The sequence below is a fragment of the Pongo pygmaeus genome, chromosome 11 (assembly GCF_028885625.2).
Source record: "Pongo pygmaeus isolate AG05252 chromosome 11, NHGRI_mPonPyg2-v2.0_pri, whole genome shotgun sequence".
In the NCBI taxonomy this organism is placed as follows: domain Eukaryota; kingdom Metazoa; phylum Chordata; class Mammalia; order Primates; family Hominidae; genus Pongo; species Pongo pygmaeus.
In genome coordinates this window covers 90,345,180-90,363,382 of record NC_072384.2, presented here as the reverse complement: position 1 = coordinate 90,363,382, position 18,203 = coordinate 90,345,180, and the positions used below count along the sequence as shown (strand labels likewise).

Sequence of the window (18,203 nt, the reverse complement as noted above, 5' to 3'; positions counted from 1 at the left end):
CAGCTGGAAGGGCTGAGCTTTTGCTATAGGGGAAATGGCCAGTTTCCTTGTATTCTAGCTATTGTAAGCTCTCATTCTTGCTCTGTTCCATGAGAGTGGAAGAAAAGTGACTTTACCATTACTTTCCCCTCTTACCTCTTTATAGGGCTGATAGCCAGGACCTGAATATTAGCTTTGGTAATATGCCAATGCTTGTTCTGTCACAAAAGTCCATGGCTTACTTTCAACATTAAAGTGGTTGTTTGACATTGAGAATTTAACTGACCAACTGTAGGACTAATTCTCAGCATTATAGCAAAGGTTTCTGAAGTGTTTTGGAAATAATGGGTAGAAGTAAACATGTAGTTGATACTGCATATTACTTCTTGTTCAGCTTCTGACCATAATTCCTTCCGTCCCCACTTATTTAACACTGACAATGTGCCTAGGCAATGGAGATACATCATGATATATGAAAATCCCTGCCTTTGTGAAGCCAACATTCTAGAGGGAGAGACTGACAAGACAAATTGTAACTTCTATGAGGAGGTCGTGGGTACTATGGAGGGCAAAACAGGGAAGGAGATGGGATGTGCAGGATGGGGTGGGGAAAGGTGGGTTGCAATAAGTGAAGATCATACTGATACAGTGACATTTGAGCAAAGTTTTGATGGAGATGAGGGAGGGAAATGTGCTGATATCTGGAGAAAGCTTTCCAGTTAGAACAGCAAGTGCAAAGGTCCTGAGGCAGAGGAAGCATGCTTGGCAAGTTCAGGGCACAGCAAGAAAGGCAGTGTGGTTGGAACAATGTGAACAATCTTAGCCTATTGGGCTGCTATAACAAAATGTCATGAACTGAGTGGCTTTTAAACAACAGAAATTTATTTCTCACAGTTCTGAAGGGTGGGAAGTCCCAGATCTAAGCAGATTCAGTGTCTGGTAAGGGCCTGCTTTCTGGATTACAGACTGCACCTCTTGCTGGCCCTGACATGGTGAAAGGGTCAAGGGGTCTCTCCCAGGCCCCTTTTATAAGGTCACTAATCCCAGTCATAAGGGTTCCACCTTCATGACTGGATCACCTCCCAGAGGCCCTGTCTCCTAATACCATCACCCTGGGGGTTAGGATTTCAACATATGAATTTGGTAGGGGAGGGATACAGATATTTAGACCATAGCAGAGAGTAAGAGCAGATGAGAAGGAAGGGTGGAAGGTGGGCCTTATAGGCTATATGAGAACTTTGGCTTTTTCCCTAAGAGAGCTGAGGAAACATTTGGAAGCATTTTTTGCCTTTCCTTTTTAAATTTATTTCTTTTTTATTTTTATAGGTTTAGGGGCATAAGTGCAGTTGTGTTATTTAGATACATTGTGCAATGAAGTCTGGGCTTTTAATGTGCCCATTACCCAAACAGTGTACATTGTACTCCATAGGTAGCATCTCATCCCTTACCTCCTTCCACACTCCCGCTTTTTTAAGTCTCCAATGTTGATTATTCCACTGTGTGTCCATGTGTACCCATTATTTAGCTCCCACCTATATGTGAGAACCTGCAGTTTTGACTTCCTGTTTCTAAGTCATTTCATTTAGGATAATGGCCTCCAGGTCTATCCATGTTGCTGTAAGAAACATGATTTTTTTTATGGCTGAGTAGTATTCTATATGTATATACCGCATTTTTAAAAAATCTATTCATCCGTCGATGGACACTTATGTTGATTCCTTGACCTTGATATTGTGAAGAATGCTGTGATAAACATAAATGCAAATGTCTTTTTGAGGTGATTATTTTGTTTTTCCTTTGGGTAGCCCAATAGTGGGATTGCTGGATCGAATGGTAGTTCTACTTTTAGTTTTTTGAGAAATCTCCATACTCTTTTCCATGGAGGTTGTACTAATTAATATTCCCATCATCAGTGTATAGGCATCCCTTTTTCTCCACATCCTCACCAACATCAGTTTTTGTTTTTTTACTTTTTAATAATGGCCATTCTGACTGGTGTAAGATGGTATTTTATTGTGCTTTGGAGAATTTTGAACAGAAGAGGGACATGATCTCATCTGTGTTTGAAAAAGATCACTCTGGCTTCTGTCTTGATAATGAACAGTATGGAGGCAAGTTAGAAGTTTATTGCAATAATCCAGGTGATGTATAAACAGGCATGGAGCAGGGTGGAGTATAGGACAGTGATGTGGAATGGCTGAATTCTGGATATATTTTTGAAAGTGGAGACCAGAGATTTTCCTGAGTGATTGCATATAGGTTATCAGAGCAAGAAAGGAAGGGATGTTGACTTGGATTCCCAAAGACTGCTCTTCTTGATGTGCAGTTGAGGCTCTCTTTGTACTACTCTGTGTCTAAGTGACCTGGCAGACTAATCTCTCTATCCGTCCTCCTGTAAAACACAGACTGATGCAAAAGACACTTGACTTTCATGGCCAAGAGGCTCCTCTGTAGAACACCCCTCCATCACTACCTCCAACTCCTGTTCCCATCAAATGAGTTGTCTGCATACCAAGAATTATTGACTGGGTGCAGTGGCAGCACTTTGGGAGGCCAAGGAGGGCGAATCACGAGGTCAGGAGTTCGAGACCAGCCTGGCCAACATGGTGAAACTCTGTCTCTACTAAAAATACAAAAAATTAGCTGGGCATAGTGGCAGGCATCTGTAATCCCAGTTACTAGGGAGGCTGAGGCAGGAGAATTGCTTGAACCCAGGAGGTGCAGGTTGCAGTGAGCCAAAATCACGCCACTGCACTCCAGCCTGGGCAACAGAGTGAGACTCCATCTCAAAAAAAAAAAAAATTGTTTACTTCTTTCCATAACTCTATATTCCAATTTTATTTCTAATAATTAAATTAATATAATGTAAAGTAATGGAGTGTGGGTTTGAAAACAAAGAATTGGAGGCTTTAGTAAGTGTAGGTAAAGGTGAACCAAAAAATTAGTTGGTAAGAAAACTGTGGCTGGGCGCAGTGGCTCATGCCTGTAATCCCAGCACTTTGGGAGGCCAAAGTGGATGGATCACCTGAGGTCAGGAGTTCTAGACCAGCTTGGCCAACATGGCGAAACCCTGTCTCTACTAAAAATACAAAAATTAGCCAGGCATGATGGTAGGTGCCTGTAATCTCAGCTACTCAGGAGGCTGAGGCAGGAGAATCACTTGAACCTGGGAGGCGGAGGTTGCAGTGAGCCAAGATCTCGCCATTGCACTCAAGTCTGGGTGACAGAGCAAGACTTTGTCTCAAAAACAAACACCACTGTAAAAATAGAGGGAATATTTTTAAGTTCTTCCTCTACAGAAATTAAAACTAGAAATCACACTCACCTGGTTGTGGCTTCCGCAAGAAAAACAATGCAGACCCCTCAGAGGCACATGCTTAAAGAAAGGGCTTTGGCTTTTCTGCAAAGATTGACGGTGAATAATATACATTATAGATGTTCACAGAATATAATGATTCCCTCTTCCATCCAGCTTTTTCCCCCTCCAGTTGAGAAATTTGAGCCCCAGGAATTCGAGACCAGCCTGGGAAGCATGGCAAAACCTCATCTCTACTAAAACAAAAAAATTAGTCAGGAGTGGTGACATGCACCTATAGTCCTAGCTACTTAGGAGGCTGAGGCGGGAGGATCGCTTGAGCCCAGGAGGTCAGGGCTGCAGTGAGCCATGATCATTCCACTGCACTCCAGCCTGGGTGACAGAGTGAGACCCTATCTCAAAAAAAAAAAAAAAAAAAAAAAAGGAAAAGAAATCAGTATGTTAAAGAGATACCTCCACTCCCATGTTCATTTTGACATTATTGACAATAGCCAAGATATGAAATCAAGCAAGATATGAATGAATGAAGAAAATGTTGTATTAATATGTTACACAATGGATAGTATTCTGCCATAAAAAAAGAAATCTTGTCATTTGGATGACCCTGAAGGACATTGTTAAGTAAAATAAGCCAGGCACAGAAAGACAAATACCACACAGCCTCACTTACACATAGAAACTGAAAAAGTCAAATTCACAGAAGCAGAGAGTAGAATGGTGGTTATCAGGGGCTGAAGTGTTTGGGAGATGTTGGTCAAAGGATAGAAAATTTCAGTTACACAGGAATAATAAGTTCAAAAGATCCTATAACGTGGTGACTATAGTTAATAACAACGTATTGTTTACCTGAAAATTGCTAACAGATTTTAAGTGTTCTCACTACACACACACAAAAAATGTAAGGTAATGTTAGTTTGATTTAGCCCTTCTGCAATGTATACATATTTCAAAGCATCATATGACATTAACATAATTTGTCAAAAAATTTTAAGTGTAAGGACATTAGAAAATCAGATTGTTATTTTCATGCATTTGTAAATAGAGGATCTGTAGAAACATCCTTTGGACCCCAGGGGGCGTAGGGCAGAATGAAGTCAGAGCCGAGGATTTGATCCCTGCAGTTGGCACTCTCTGGTTACCAGGGCTGCCACTGAGAATACAGAAAAAGTACTTTATGTCCGCTTCAGAGAACACTCACTGTGGGATGCTGGTAGACAAGGGTTGTATATATCTAAAGTCCACCTCTGGTTTTTGGTAAAGTGTAGTAAATATGCAAAAATTGCAGAAACCTCTACTCGTTGTACTCTTCTGCTTCTGTGCGTGTGTCTTTCTGTTTGTCTGTGTCTTTCACTGTGTGTGTATGTGTGTGTGTGTGTGTGTGTGTGTGTGTGTGTGTATCCCTGTCTCTCCCTCCCTGTCTCTGCAAAGGGGGAGCCCACAGTGTTCCAGGCTTTACTTCCTATAAGAAACACAAGAATACTGTTGAAAGTACATAAACTTGGCTAACTTACGCAAATTCAGTTCTAAATGTTCTGCCAACAGGCTAAAATTGCAGATTTTTTCCTTCAAGAGGAAATAAAACTCAAGCAAACCCCTCCTGTATTCTCCCTTATATTTCAGAGAAATTTCTATCGCTTAGATGTTTAGCATAGTTTTACTAATTTAACAGGATTTTTTTCCTTGTTCATCAATTTTTTTTTTTTTTTTTTTTTGAGACAGTCTCGCTTTGTCACCAGGCTGGAGTGCAGTGGCACAATCTCGGCTCACTGCAACCTATGCCTCCCGGGTTCAAGCGATTCTCCTGCCTCCGCCTCCTGAGTAGCTGGGACTACAGGCGCACACCACCAAGCCCAGCTAATTTTTGTATTTTTAGTAGAGATGGGGTTTCACCATGTTGGCCAGGATGGTCTTGATTTCTTGACCTCGTGATCCGCCCGTCTTGGCCTCCCCAAGTCCTGGGATTACAGGCGTGAGCCACTGTTCCTGGTCAATATTTTATTGAAATGTTTCAAGCAGCACTAACAGCACAATATTCACTGTAAGAATTTCATACACCAATATAATTGCTGCATGAAAGTCATTTATTGAAATTAACATTATTATGAATACATAATGGAAAAATACTCCTCAAAAGAGGAAGGTGAATGTTAACCAGCAACAGGACAAAGCCTCCTCAAAAGATAGAGATAATCGGAAACAGTTTCACCGTTCAGTTTATACAGGTATACTGGGGTTAGAGTTCCTCTATGTCTGCGTCTCTGCAGGTGCCAGATTTTGGACCAGGAGGCTCAGGAATGTCTCCAGCCGCTTCCTGGATCTGTATGCAATGAGTCCTCCCTTGTTGGCCCACCGATCCACCCCAGCAGCACCCTCATTTTCCACGTGGTACACCAACTGTGGCAAATCAAGCCATGTTTCTGGATTTCTTTCTAAGCATTCTTTCAAGTCTACTATTCCCCCACCCATGGCCCGCAGTATGGCATGAGCAGCACAAGAGTCCCACTTGAATGTGGTATCTTCTGAAAAGATGTAAATGTCAACGAGGCCTTGGACAACACATAGGCTCTTATAACCAGCCCCAGCTGCCCCAAATATGCGATCTCCACACACACGTGACAATGCAGCTTTGATAGTCTCCTTTTCACTTGTACTAATGACGGCTGAAAAACTGGGGGAGAATGCTGCCTCAGAGCCGGTGTTTCCAGTGTGTGTTTCACTGCCGTTTCTTCTAGAGATGGTGAGCTGAAGTGAATGCATGTTGGTCCCCATGTAAGAAAGTCCCCAATAGCACTGTCCTTTCCACCTGTAGAAGAAAAATTTCAATTGGTGATGATTACCACATTTGTTTTTCGTTACTCATGTCACTTTCAAACTTAATGATATGAAGAAATACACAATTCATCATAACATGGTGAATCTTAACAACTTTAGGCCTAGGAATAGATATCAGGTAGCTAGTTTATTTCAGAAAGTTACTTATATGCATGCAGCTGCCTGAGTTGTTGCAATTAGAAATGCTTTCAATTTTATGGCATTATCACATCAATCTAGGACAACACTAAAACATTTATGGGGTTTCCAGCTTCCAGAACCATCGCAAAATTTCATTACAACTTTTAGTATTTAAAGTTTAATAGGGAAAAAGGAATAGATAAGTGATATCTCTTTTTGATCAGCAAATATTGTAGAATCCTTATAACAAGGTTTTCTTTATTTGGTAACTCCTTTTCATTCTCTTATTCACTAGTTTCACATTGGCTTCCAACACAAAGAAAGATGGACTCAATGTTATTAGTTTTGGCAACCACAATAATTATAGCACCTTCCCTTTATCAACGCTTAACTTACTGTCTATGTTGTTACATATTTACAGATAAGGAAACAGGCTTAGAGAAAGTAAGTAGCTTGCTGAGGCCCACTCAGCTAGAAAGTGATAGAATCTGCATTCAAACCCACAAAGTCTCACTCTGAATCTGTGCCATAAACTATTTCGTTGACCACCTCCATTTCTAGGCCATGATTATGTCGGCATATTGTTCCAATTCTTTTTAATTTCTTATTAACCTTTTAAAGATAGCAGAAATCCATTTTTAGTTTGGAAGATGGCGGGGGTAGGGGGAAAATATTAAAACTTAAGAGGTATAAACTTATGACTATTAAAGAGCAAACGATTGTTACTTGAAGCAGCTCAAGGTTCAATAAAAATATGTAATCCTATATAAGTGAAAAAATATGACCTATTTCAATAAAAAGCTGAAACTGCTTGTTCCATCTGGACTTTGCCATGCCCTGGAGTCAACCCAAAGCACAGGCCATGGATCAGAAGCAGCTGGGTCCTGGCCGCTTTCTACGCTCTGTTTAAGAGTGCATGGAAGAGTGGAAGGGAGGAGGCAGAAAGGGAGTGTGAGTTAGGTTCTGATCCTGGCCATGCCTACCAATCTTTTCAGTGGATAATTTTCACATTTTCTTTTGAACTTCTAAAATTATACCAAAGTTCAACTGGCTATACAGCGATGGCAGCTGTCTATTGGAAGGCAGTGTTACCACCACTCTACTTATCTGGTTTTGAGTGGATTCTAGAAACAGGGAACAGGATTACTATATTCCAAATGTAAAACTATGATTTCTCCAGGATAGTATTAATTTTAAAATTTCTACCAGCATGCACTTGGCCTGAAATAAAATTACGCAAATCCAAGATTGAAAATAGAACTTTAATTCAAATACACAGACTTTCAATGGCAACACTCCCATGTGTTAAGTCATGGGAATGTCATATAGTGATAATCCTAACAATAAGCAAAGCTGAGGTCATAAGTTCTAACAACCATAATATACCAAAAATATTTGCCTTTTACCTGAGGGTGTTTGGATCTCGTGACACAAAAGGTTGATTGATGACTCCCATCAGGGGAACCCCTGTCTGTATGTCATAGACACCAATTAAAATGGTGACACACTGAAGTCCACAGGGGAAGATTCCCTGGTTGGATTTAATGTCAGCAGAACCTTTTATATACTGATAAGTTGAATCTGAAAAAGGAAGCAAATGTGTTTGGATTCAGGTAAAGATTATTTAGAAGACTCTGTTCCATATGACTTCTCTCTTCTACTGATTTGGTAACCAATAATTTTTTACCTTTGGATGTCACTGTATTTAATTGTTATTTGGCCTCTTGTACTTTACTCTTAAATTGCTTGTGTTTCATTTTCCTGACTATGTGAGAACTCTTGAAGGGAGAGGATGTGTCTATAGTTCCTGTGGCAAAGCAACTTGTATATAACAGGAATTCAAATATTTATTACTTATCAAAAGCATTTAAAAAGTAATAACCAGAATAATTGGTGGGATTATTTTAGAAATACTACTAATCAGAGGACTAGTACAATGTGAGATGGAAAAGTCTCCTTCCAATGGGTGAAAAAAAAAAGACCTACTATTTGATAGCACAATAGGGTAACTATAATCAATAAGAACTTAACTGTACATTTAAAAATAAAGAGTGTAACTAGATTGTTTATTACTCAAAGGATAAATGCTCAAAGGGATGGATACCCCATTCTCTATGATGTGCTTATCTCACATTGCGTGCCTGTGTCAAAACATTTCATGTACCCCATAAATATATACACCTATTATATACCCCCAAAAATTTTAAAAAGGAAAAGAAAAAAAGAAAAGCCCCCCTCCTGTAATAGGTCACAGGTAAAATTATCTTTTACTATTATTATTTGGTCCCTCAAGTTAGAAGGAAGAAAGAGACAATGATGGTGGCACCAAAAAAAGAAATTAACAGTGCTCCTATGAAACAGAGGCAGAGAAACTAGGTTTCCTCTTAAGAGATGTAAGTGCCAGCAGCTGACTGCCGATGTCTAGGGAGTCAACACACGGCTAAGGATGTGCCTGGCAAAAGATTCAAAGAGCTCGAAAACAGAATCAATTCAGGGTGGAACCAAGAAACAGGAGATCGCTGTCCCTCAGAAACTATAACTGATGCCAGTTTACCCTTAAATGATCAAAGATTTGGGGAAAGGTTTTTAGTTTCCATATATCATCCACTGGTTGAATGTGATATAATTATCTGAAGATTAAACCCATTTCAGTATCATCCTGTGAATGCACTTGTAGGATGGGAAGGACCCAGAGAGGAGTTTGCCTTGTCCTTGAATGGTCCTATTGTGTTGGATGGGGAAGAAAAAAAAGGAAAGGGGAGCTTATTAAAATTATTACCTAGAACTTTGTATTAATAGCATCATTGAAGATAAAGGCTGGCTGGGCCTGGTAGGTCATGCCTGTAATCCTAGCACTTTAGGAGGCTGAGGCAGGCAGATCGCTTGAACCCAGGAGTTCAAGACCAGCCTGGGCAACATGGTAAAAACCCCTTCTCTAAAAACAATATAAAAAATTAGCCTGGTGAGGTGGCATGCACCTGTGCCACCTACTTGGGTCCCAGCTACTTGGGAGGCTGAGACAGGAGGATCGCTTGAGCTCAGGAGGACAAGGCTGCAGTGAGTGAGTTCTCACTGTGCCACTTCACTCCAGCCTGTGTGCAACACGAGACTCTGTCTCAAAAAAAAAAAAAAAAAAAAAGGGTTACATTTTCAAAACAATGGATTATACATTATGTTTCTATCACAATCATGACCAAAAAAAATGTAGAGCTTATGCAGGGCTCACAAACTGCTCATGCATCACATTCAGCTTTTTGCTTGACCTGTACTGTGTTTTTTTGATTGTTTGCTTGTTTAACTGAATTAGTAGCTAACGGTTAGAAATTGGGATATATCGCTGAAAACCTTGGATTTTGGTTTCTCTTTAAAAATCTGAAGAGCTGGCCTGTACGCCCATATGGCAACAATCCGCTAAAGCTAAGTGCTCTTTAAACGGCATGTGTGCTCAATGGGTCATAACAGCTCTCACTTCATTCTCTCATTTACTTACCAGTCTGGTCCCTGAAGTCTTTTGAAGATAAGTTAATTCATCTTTGCATGTGTGCCTGTATGTATGTGTGTGTGTATATACACACCTGTTATAGATATGTGTATATATACACACAGCTATAATATATATGTATATATACAGAACACATGACACATACACCTCAACTCTCATTGTTTTAAAACTTTAAAATTTTAAAAACTTCTAGCAGAGTTAAACTACACTCAATAATTTTTATTTTTCCAACACCCGCCCCCAACCCCACCACCAAAAAAAAAGATTGCAAATAAGAACAAACATACTCTCCTATACTTACCTATGGGGTCCACCCAAATTCCCAAAATGTCCTGTGGAACATTGATCTCTGTGGAATCCAGAGTTGGGTCAGTAAAGGCAACATCCTGATGAACAACCCTGGCTAATGCTTCAGATGCCACCTTGTTACCATTGAGGACTTTGCTAAGAAGCTCTGCTGTTTCTTCCTCTGTTGAACACAACCTCAAGGTAATCTTTTCCCCTAGGGTAAAGCCACACGATAAGCCATTACACTTCAAGAGTTTCAGTGGAGAAAGAACAGAGAGAGAGAGAGCTAAAGAGTGAGAGAGACAGAGAGAGCGAGAGAGAGAGACAGAGAGGGAGCGAGAGACACAGAGAGCGAGACAGAGCAAAAGAGTGAGAGAGACAGAGCGAGAGAGTGAGAGAGCGAGAGACACACAGAGAGAGCAAGAGACACAGAGCGAAAGAGCGCGAGACAGAGAGAGCGAGACAGAATGAGACAGAGAGAGTGAGAGAGCGAGAGAGACAGAGAGACAGGGAGAGCGAAAGAGACAGAGCGAAAGAGTGAGACAGCAAGCAAGAGAGAGACAGAGCGAGAGAGCGAGACAGAGAGAGACAGAGAGAGCAAGACAGCGAGAGAGACAGAGAGACAGGGAGAGTGAAAGAGACAGAGGGAAAGAGTGAGACAGACAGCAAGCAAGAGAGAGACAGAGCGAGAGCGCGAGACAGAGAGAGACAGAGAGTGAAAGAGAGAGCGAGAGACAGCGAGAGAGACAGCAAAAGAGCGAGAGAGAGCAAGAGAGACAGAGCGAGAGAGACAGAGCGAGACAGAGCGAGAGATTCAGGGAGAGAGTGAGAGAGATAGAGTGAAAGAGACAGAGAGAGAGAGCGAAAGAGTGAGACAGAGAACAAACGAGACAGAGCGAGAGAGCGAGACAGAGAGCGAAAGAGTGAGATAGACAGCGAGCGAGAGACAGCGAGAGAGACAGAGCAAGAGAGCGAGACAGAGAGCGCAAGAGACAAAGTGAGAGACAGAGCGAGAGACAGAGCGAGAGAGACAGCGAGAGAGTGAGACAAAGATTGAGACAGAGACAGCGAGAGAGCAAGCAAGAGAGACAGAGTGAGCCAGTGAGAGAGTGAATCAAAAGCTGTGCACTTAGATTAAGTGAGGGCAATATATCCATCCCAGCAGTTCCTACGCCTGGCTGACTGCCAGAATCACCTGGTGGGGCTTCATCAAGTCAGATGCTCAGTGGCTACCCAGGCACTTAACCTGAATAGTAAGGGATGGGTTTCAGGAATCAAAAGACCTCCCTAGAAAAATGCCCATGTGGGCACAATTTTGTATCCCAGTTAAGGGACACATAGGCCAGTTAATAATTCCTGACTTCCTGATCATTAATCTTTTTAAAATTTGTCTTTTGACTTTTTATATACTTAAGTCACCCTGTCCGTGTCTGAATATGTTATTGAAAAGAATGGAGGTTTTTCAGCACACCGAAGTGCTTCTACCTCCTTATATGATATTGCTTTTAACTTAAAATTGTTTATGGTAAGTAACATAAAATGGTATATACCAATCTTTAAATGTAGTAAAACTTTATGCCTCTAAATGGTATACATATAAATAGCTCTCCTCTGTGGAGCCCATTGAGAACCAGAACATAAGCAAAGCTGCTTCTTCAAATGAAATGATAAGTTACCGAGGCCAGGTGCTTTACCATCGCTTTAAACATGCCTCTTAGACCCTTGATTAATCTGGTTTCACCCCTTGACAGAAGTGAGGGAAGAGGCTGGTAAAAAATAGGCAAGTTAATAGCAACAAGAAGTGACAGCAGTGGAGGAAAATAAATCTTAAAAACTAAGAAAACATGGCACTTTGGAACGTTTTAGATACTCCTAGCTATCTAGTAGCTATCTAGGTAGCTACTTCCACCCTTCTTATTCCAAGGACCAGCAGTGTCTATATCAGCTGGGAGCTAGAAAGTCAGAACCTTAGGCTGAGTATGGTGGCTCATGCCTGTAATCCCAGCACTTTAGGAGGCTGAGGTAAGCAGATCACTTGAGGTCAGGAATTCGAGACCACCCTGGTCAACATAGTGAAACCCCTGTCTCTAATAAAAGTATAAAAAAATTAGCTAGGCATGGTGGCACATGTCTATAATCCCAGCTACTTGGGAGGCTGAGGCAGGAGAATCACTTGAACTTGGGAGGTGGAGGCTGCAGTGACCCAAGATTGTGCCACGGCACTCCAGCCTGGGCAACAGAGGGAGACTCCATCTAACCAAAAAAAAAAAAAAAAATCAGAACCTCAGATGCCACCCCCAGACCTACTGAAAATTTTTTTTTTTTTTTTTTTTTTGAGATGGAGTCTCGCTCTGTTGCCCAGGCTGGAGTGCAGTGGTGCGATCTCGGCTCACTGCAAGCTCCGCCTCCCGGGTTCACGCCATTCTCCTGCCTCAGCCTCCTGAGTAGCTGGGACTACAGGCGTCCGCCACCATGCCCCGCTAATTTTTTTGTATTTTTTAAGTAGAGACGGGGTTTCACCGTGTTAGCCAGGATGGACTCAATTTCCTGACCTCGTGATCCACCCACCCTGGCCTCCCAAAGTGCTGGGATTACAGGCGTGAGCCACCGCGCCCGGCCGACCTACTGAATTTTAACAAGATCCTGAGGCGATTACATGACCAGTAAAGTGTGGGAAGCACAATATACATCTATTACAGTGATGACTGAATCAGCAAGAAACAGTCAAATTTAGTTAAATTAACTTAATTCAAAGTAAATTAGACTGTTAAAGTTGGGGAATAATAAAGCTAATAATGGCTACTTACTGCACACCTACTCTGGGCTCAGTAAAACTTATGGGATCATTCAAAGGAACAAATTATATCACTCCTTTGCTTGAAATTTGCCAGAGACCTCCCATCCCACTGAGAGGGAAATCTAAATCCCCTCCTATGATCTGGTCTTGCCTGCAATATCATCATCACCATCTCTCCTCTTCCTCTCTTCACATTTCTCTGCCCTTTTAACAAACAGGAAAATGGATGTGGCTATGCCTTTTGCCTCTACAATTCTAGACAAATGATGTATTAAAATAACTGTTTGTGAAGTAGTCAAGCGTAGATTTTTAAATGTAAGATTGCTTGTAAGTCAGGCATAGTGTTATTTTTAACCTTCAGAGGTTTAAAAGATTTCTTTCCCTTATTACTAACATAGAACTAACTGCATCTTAATATGTGGTGCATGAAGGAGACTAAAAAATTTTCAGAGTTAATCTAGAAATTCATTTTTTCTTTGTAATTGTGTTTCTAGATATTTAAGTATTTGTCACATGATCAGTGTTTAATGTTCACTATTTTATTCTTCTACTATTAAACAAATCCAAACAAACTTAAAAAAAAAAATTGTTTCTCTGAAAGAAATCAGATTACCTGAGGTCAGGAGTTTGAGACCAGCCTGGCCAACATGGTGAAATCCCACCTCTAACTAAAAATACAAAAATTAGCCGGGCGTGGTGGCACATGCTTGTAATCCCAGCCACTCAGGAGGATGAGGCAGGAGAATCGCTTGAATCCAGGAGGTGGAGGTTGCAGTGAACCGAGATTGTGCCACTGCACTCCAGCCTGGGCAACAGAGCAACTCTGTCTCAAAAACAAACAAACCAAAAAACTTAGTACTAAAAGGAAGCTTTTAGTTAATCCAAGTACTTCACAGAGGTTCTGAGACTTAGAGAAATGATGAGGTGATTTGCTCAAGATCACACAGTATTTCAGAACCATGGCTGCCTCTGTACTTTTAGCCAAGGTCCATGGACTTCCCCCAAGAGCGCACAGATGGGTTTAAACCTAGGATCTGAAATTGTCTGCACAATTTTGTAGATGGGCATCTTTGGGGCATTGATAACTTACATTAGATTCCCAAGGGCCATGCAATTTTCCCAAAGCTTGAGTTATATAAGTTACTTAAATGCCACAGATTTATATCTAAAATGATACATGGACTTGCTAAATTATTCTAAGATACCACATCTCTCTGCTTAAGTTAAATGGCATGATATTCTGAGGTAGAAATGGAATGAACCTTAACATCAAATATATTATGTTGTTTACAGTAAGTGGCTTCCAAACATTTAGTTCATGGTATAAACTGGAGACTAGAATACCATATGATAATTAAATTACAAAGACACATTAAGATTCTTATACTTACCCAAGTCATTAGTAAACTCATTGGATTCTTCTCCAAAAATATTTTTTTCCAAGCCTGGAAACTGAATGATTCAGAGTATGATGAAAAACAAAACAAAAACCCACACATATGCTCAATTCTGAACAGATTTCAATTTTATATTTCAAATTAAATAGCACAATCAGAACTGAAATTCCAAAATTTCCAATTCTAGAAACCAATCCAAGTATAAAAAGACGAAGTCAACTTGGCTCAGTGCTTAATTTTCTAATATTTTTCTGCTCTTTTGCCCCTGTAGAAAGTCAAAATCATGGTAGATGCCTGGTTCCCTTATGTCCTGTTTAGTTTGCAAAAGTACTTCTAGAAACTTCATCCTTCTACCTAAGGGCCATAGAATTCGAATATTTGCAAAGGACATGTTTTAACTATTGCTCTTAAACAGCATCCCAGTAGCTTATACAAGGCAATTTTGTTGATCAAGTATCTAAAAGCACGACTTGAGACTGGATAGAAGGAATTAGAGGATAACATTTGATTTTGTTTTCATTTTCAGGCGTTTGTTTCCCCACTCTCAGATGTATCATCATTCAGGCTAGGAAGGGGATATGAAAAAAGAGAAAGATTTTATTGACCAATAATTTAAGTATTAATATATAGAGTGAATAAATGGAGTCAAGTAAGAATCTTCCGTCATCTCTGTATGATCATGAAGCTTTCTGATGCATTTTGCTTCTGATCCTCTCCGTAGTAAAGACAATTTTTCTCAAAATATGTGCTAAATTTTGATACACATATTCTCAGGGAACAAAAGCAAGGACATGCTTCAAATATTTGAACTCGGTCATTTGCGGATGACCAATAGCTTTAATAATGCCCACAACCACTTATTATTCATATTATTTTGTGGGACAGTACAAATCAACAAGGGCTGGCAACCAGCCCATTCATCAAGGGCTGAAACTCAGTCTCCCAAGCCTGCTTAAAGACTGGTTCTGAGATTACAAGACAAAAGGCTCATGAAATAAAGATATTTTATACAGCTAAAATGGAATATCATTTATTTTAGCTCATGAATAAACAACTGCCTGAACTTTTTATAATGCTTTGAGGCAAATATTAGCCCATAAAAATTAATGTTGATACATTTTTAATCCAGTTGCTCAACCATCCCTTGCACCCAACTATATTGATAAGTAAAAAACAGAAATAAATTTGCTTCATTTAGTTTATTGGAGCAAGATTTTATATGACATGAAAAAGTATAGTTTGTAGAGATTTCATGATGGCATTTCGTCTCTTCGCCTATGGTCAAGATTTCACTTAAACAATTCTAAATCATTCTCAATATTTTGAAAATTTCATAGAAATTATTTCAATATTTTATAATGCTTTCTGCCATAAAGTTCTATTCTCCCAAATGTAATGGTTAGATTATCATATAAAAGGCAATATAATATTGCAAAGAACACAGACTCTGGAGCCAGTCTGCCTGTGTTCGAAAACTGGCCCTACCATTTACTTGATGTGCAACCTTAGGCAAGTTACTTAACCTCTCTGTGCCTCCCTTTTTTCACCCGTTACATTGTAATAGTAGTTCTTACTTCATCAAATTGTTATAAGAGCTAAATAAGTTAATATATTTAACGACTTTAGAATAGTGGCTGGCACATAGCATTTATAAGTGCTGCTAGTATTATTATTTCTACTTATTAATACGGTTTCTCTAGTCAGCTCCAGAAAGAGTCGCAATCATTGTTATGTTAACATATAAACATCTGTGTGTTTATGACAAAGAACAATATTTTTCTACTAGAATAAAGGAGACTTTAAGTCTCCAACTACAATCTCATAACTGAAGAAACCATTAGATAAATGATGAGATCCATTATTTCATCAAGGTAGGTAGGACTTAATATATCAAGTTAAAAAAAAAATAAACAGGTTACAAAGCAGTGTGCTCTCATTTCTGTTGCAATACATTGTATGTGTCATGTACACACATACACATAGAAGGAAAATGTTATAATATTTAGCAAAGCATAGCTGTGGTTTTCTCCAGTGGTGGGACTAAGAGGGTTCTTATTTTTGCTTATTTTCCAGAAAACATGTATTATTTATTAAGAAGAAATTCATTAGTAAGTGGAAGGTTCTATACTGAAGTGTTTATTTCTAGGTATTAGAATTGTGAGTGATTTTTATTTTCTTATTTGATTTTCTGTATTTTAAAGATTTCCTGCAATGAACATTTTATCAATACTGTAATCATGACAAGGAGGAAAAAAATCCAAGATGTTTACTTGAAATCAAGGTGCTAGTATACTGATAGGGGTGAGGAGCAAAAGGCATGCTATTCTATGACAGGGAAAGCCACAGATGCAACTATTTTGCAGTTACCTTGGCTGTGACCTTTCTTACCTTGTTCTCCATATTCTGTTTTATAACTTCCTGTACCAGTACATCAGCCAGCGTCTTGAAGTCAACTGCAAACTTCTTGTTCTTTTCTCCCTCTTTCTTTTCTTCGATCAGCAGCTGGAAGAGGGCTTCCTGCTGTCTGCACGCCCGGGCAATGTTAGCAGCCTTCTCAGAGACACAGAGCAGCTCTCGGAGGATATCTGACATTTCTGAACCTTGCTTTTCAGTTGCAGCTCCTGGTGGAATTGGCACCCACCCTCTGGGCCGTCAGCTGGAAAAATACAAGAATGTGAAAGAGAAAGCAGTTCAGAGAGTGATGTCAGGGTGCCTCTGGCACTACTAACAACCCATCTGGCAGTCAACCTGGTCAGCCTGGTGAACAGTTAGTCTGTATCATATTCACATCCTCAGTGTGGAAGACTCTAGATACAATCTTACATTTGAAGCTTATTGTTTTAAATCTTGAAAAAAAACTTACACTCTCAAAAATATACCAAGAATTAAATTCTCAGTGACAGAAAAATCTTGGAATGAAAATCTAAATCCCTAGAGAGACAGGCAGATGAACACACAAGCACAACGCTAAAGGCAAGTCAAATTCTTGTAATGACCTTAGAATGATCACATAGGCTTAGCAGCAGTATTGAAGTAGTGCTTTCTTTCGCCCTGTGGGAAGAAGGGAGAAAAAATGGATGAGGACTTATGCTGTCAGTTCCAGGGCAACTTTCTTTTTTTTTTTTTTTTGAGACGGAGTCTCACTGTGTCACCCAGGCTAGAGTGCAGCTGCGCGATCTCTGCTCACTGCAAGCTCCACCTCCCGGGTTCACGCTATTCTCCTGCCTCAGCCTCCTGAGTAGGTGGGACTACAGGCGCCCGCCACCATGCCCGGCTAATTTTTTGTATTTTTAGTAGAGATGGGGTTTCACCGTGTTATCCAGGGCAACTTTTCTAAAGTACTAAGTACCAGACCAGCTAGCACCTTTTTTGTTGTTTTTGTTTTTGAGACAGGGTCTCACTCTGTCACCCAGGCTGGAGTGCAGTGGTGTGAACACAGCTCATTGCAGCCTTGACCTCCCAGGCTCAAGTCATTTTCCCACCTCAGCCTCCTGAGTAGCTGGGACTACAGGTGCATGCCACCACGCCAGGCTTATTTTTGTATTTTTTGTGGAGATGGAGTTTTACCATGTTGGCCAGGCTAATCTCAAACTCTTGGGCTCAAGTGATCCTCCTACCTCGGCCTCCCAAAGTGCTGGGACTACAGGTGTGAGCCACTGCGCCCGGCCTCAGACCAGCAAGCACTGCGTGTCCTGCAAGACTCTGAGGTCATTCTTAGGCTAGTAGCACAAGCCATCTCATTGCCAACTTCCTCACACCCCGTTAAAAAAAAGTCCCACTATCTATGCTGATCCTTTACCCAGTAAACGGTTGAATAATGAGGTGAAACATGCAACTTGTTGAGACTTGAAAAATTCTGGCTTCTAAGAGTGTTATGCTATCATACCTTGATTATATCTGTTGGGGCTTTTTTGCAATTAGGAGAGAAACAGTTCTCATTTTTAATAATAGCTACCTCTTACTGGAAAAGCT

At 40.3% G+C, this 18,203-nt stretch overlaps 1 protein-coding gene across 15 annotated transcripts in view; it reads right to left on the bottom strand.

The window, feature by feature from the left end:
• Positions 1-5,358: 5,358 nt before the first annotated feature.
• INPP1 (inositol polyphosphate-1-phosphatase) overlaps positions 5,359-18,203 on the bottom strand; it is a 33,216-nt gene continuing 20,371 nt past the window's right edge. For 8 of the 15 annotated variants that reach the window (XM_054476876.2, XM_054476882.2, XM_054476877.2 and 5 more), the window contains 5 exons: positions 16,620-16,887; positions 14,226-14,286; positions 10,051-10,251; positions 7,654-7,828; positions 5,359-6,098 (listed from right to left, as the gene is read on the bottom strand). In XM_054476876.2, the coding sequence (XP_054332851.1) occupies positions 5,540-6,098; positions 7,654-7,828; positions 10,051-10,251; positions 14,226-14,286; positions 16,620-16,823 (1,200 nt within the window). In that variant the 5' untranslated portion in view covers positions 16,824-16,887 and the 3' untranslated portion in view covers positions 5,359-5,539. Of the gene's footprint in view, positions 6,099-7,653; positions 7,829-10,050; positions 10,252-14,225; positions 14,287-16,619; positions 16,888-17,227; positions 17,283-18,203 lie in introns of all 15 variants that reach the window. The other 7 variants (XM_054476875.2, XM_054476873.2, XM_054476874.2 and 4 more) reach the window with 1 other exon arrangement.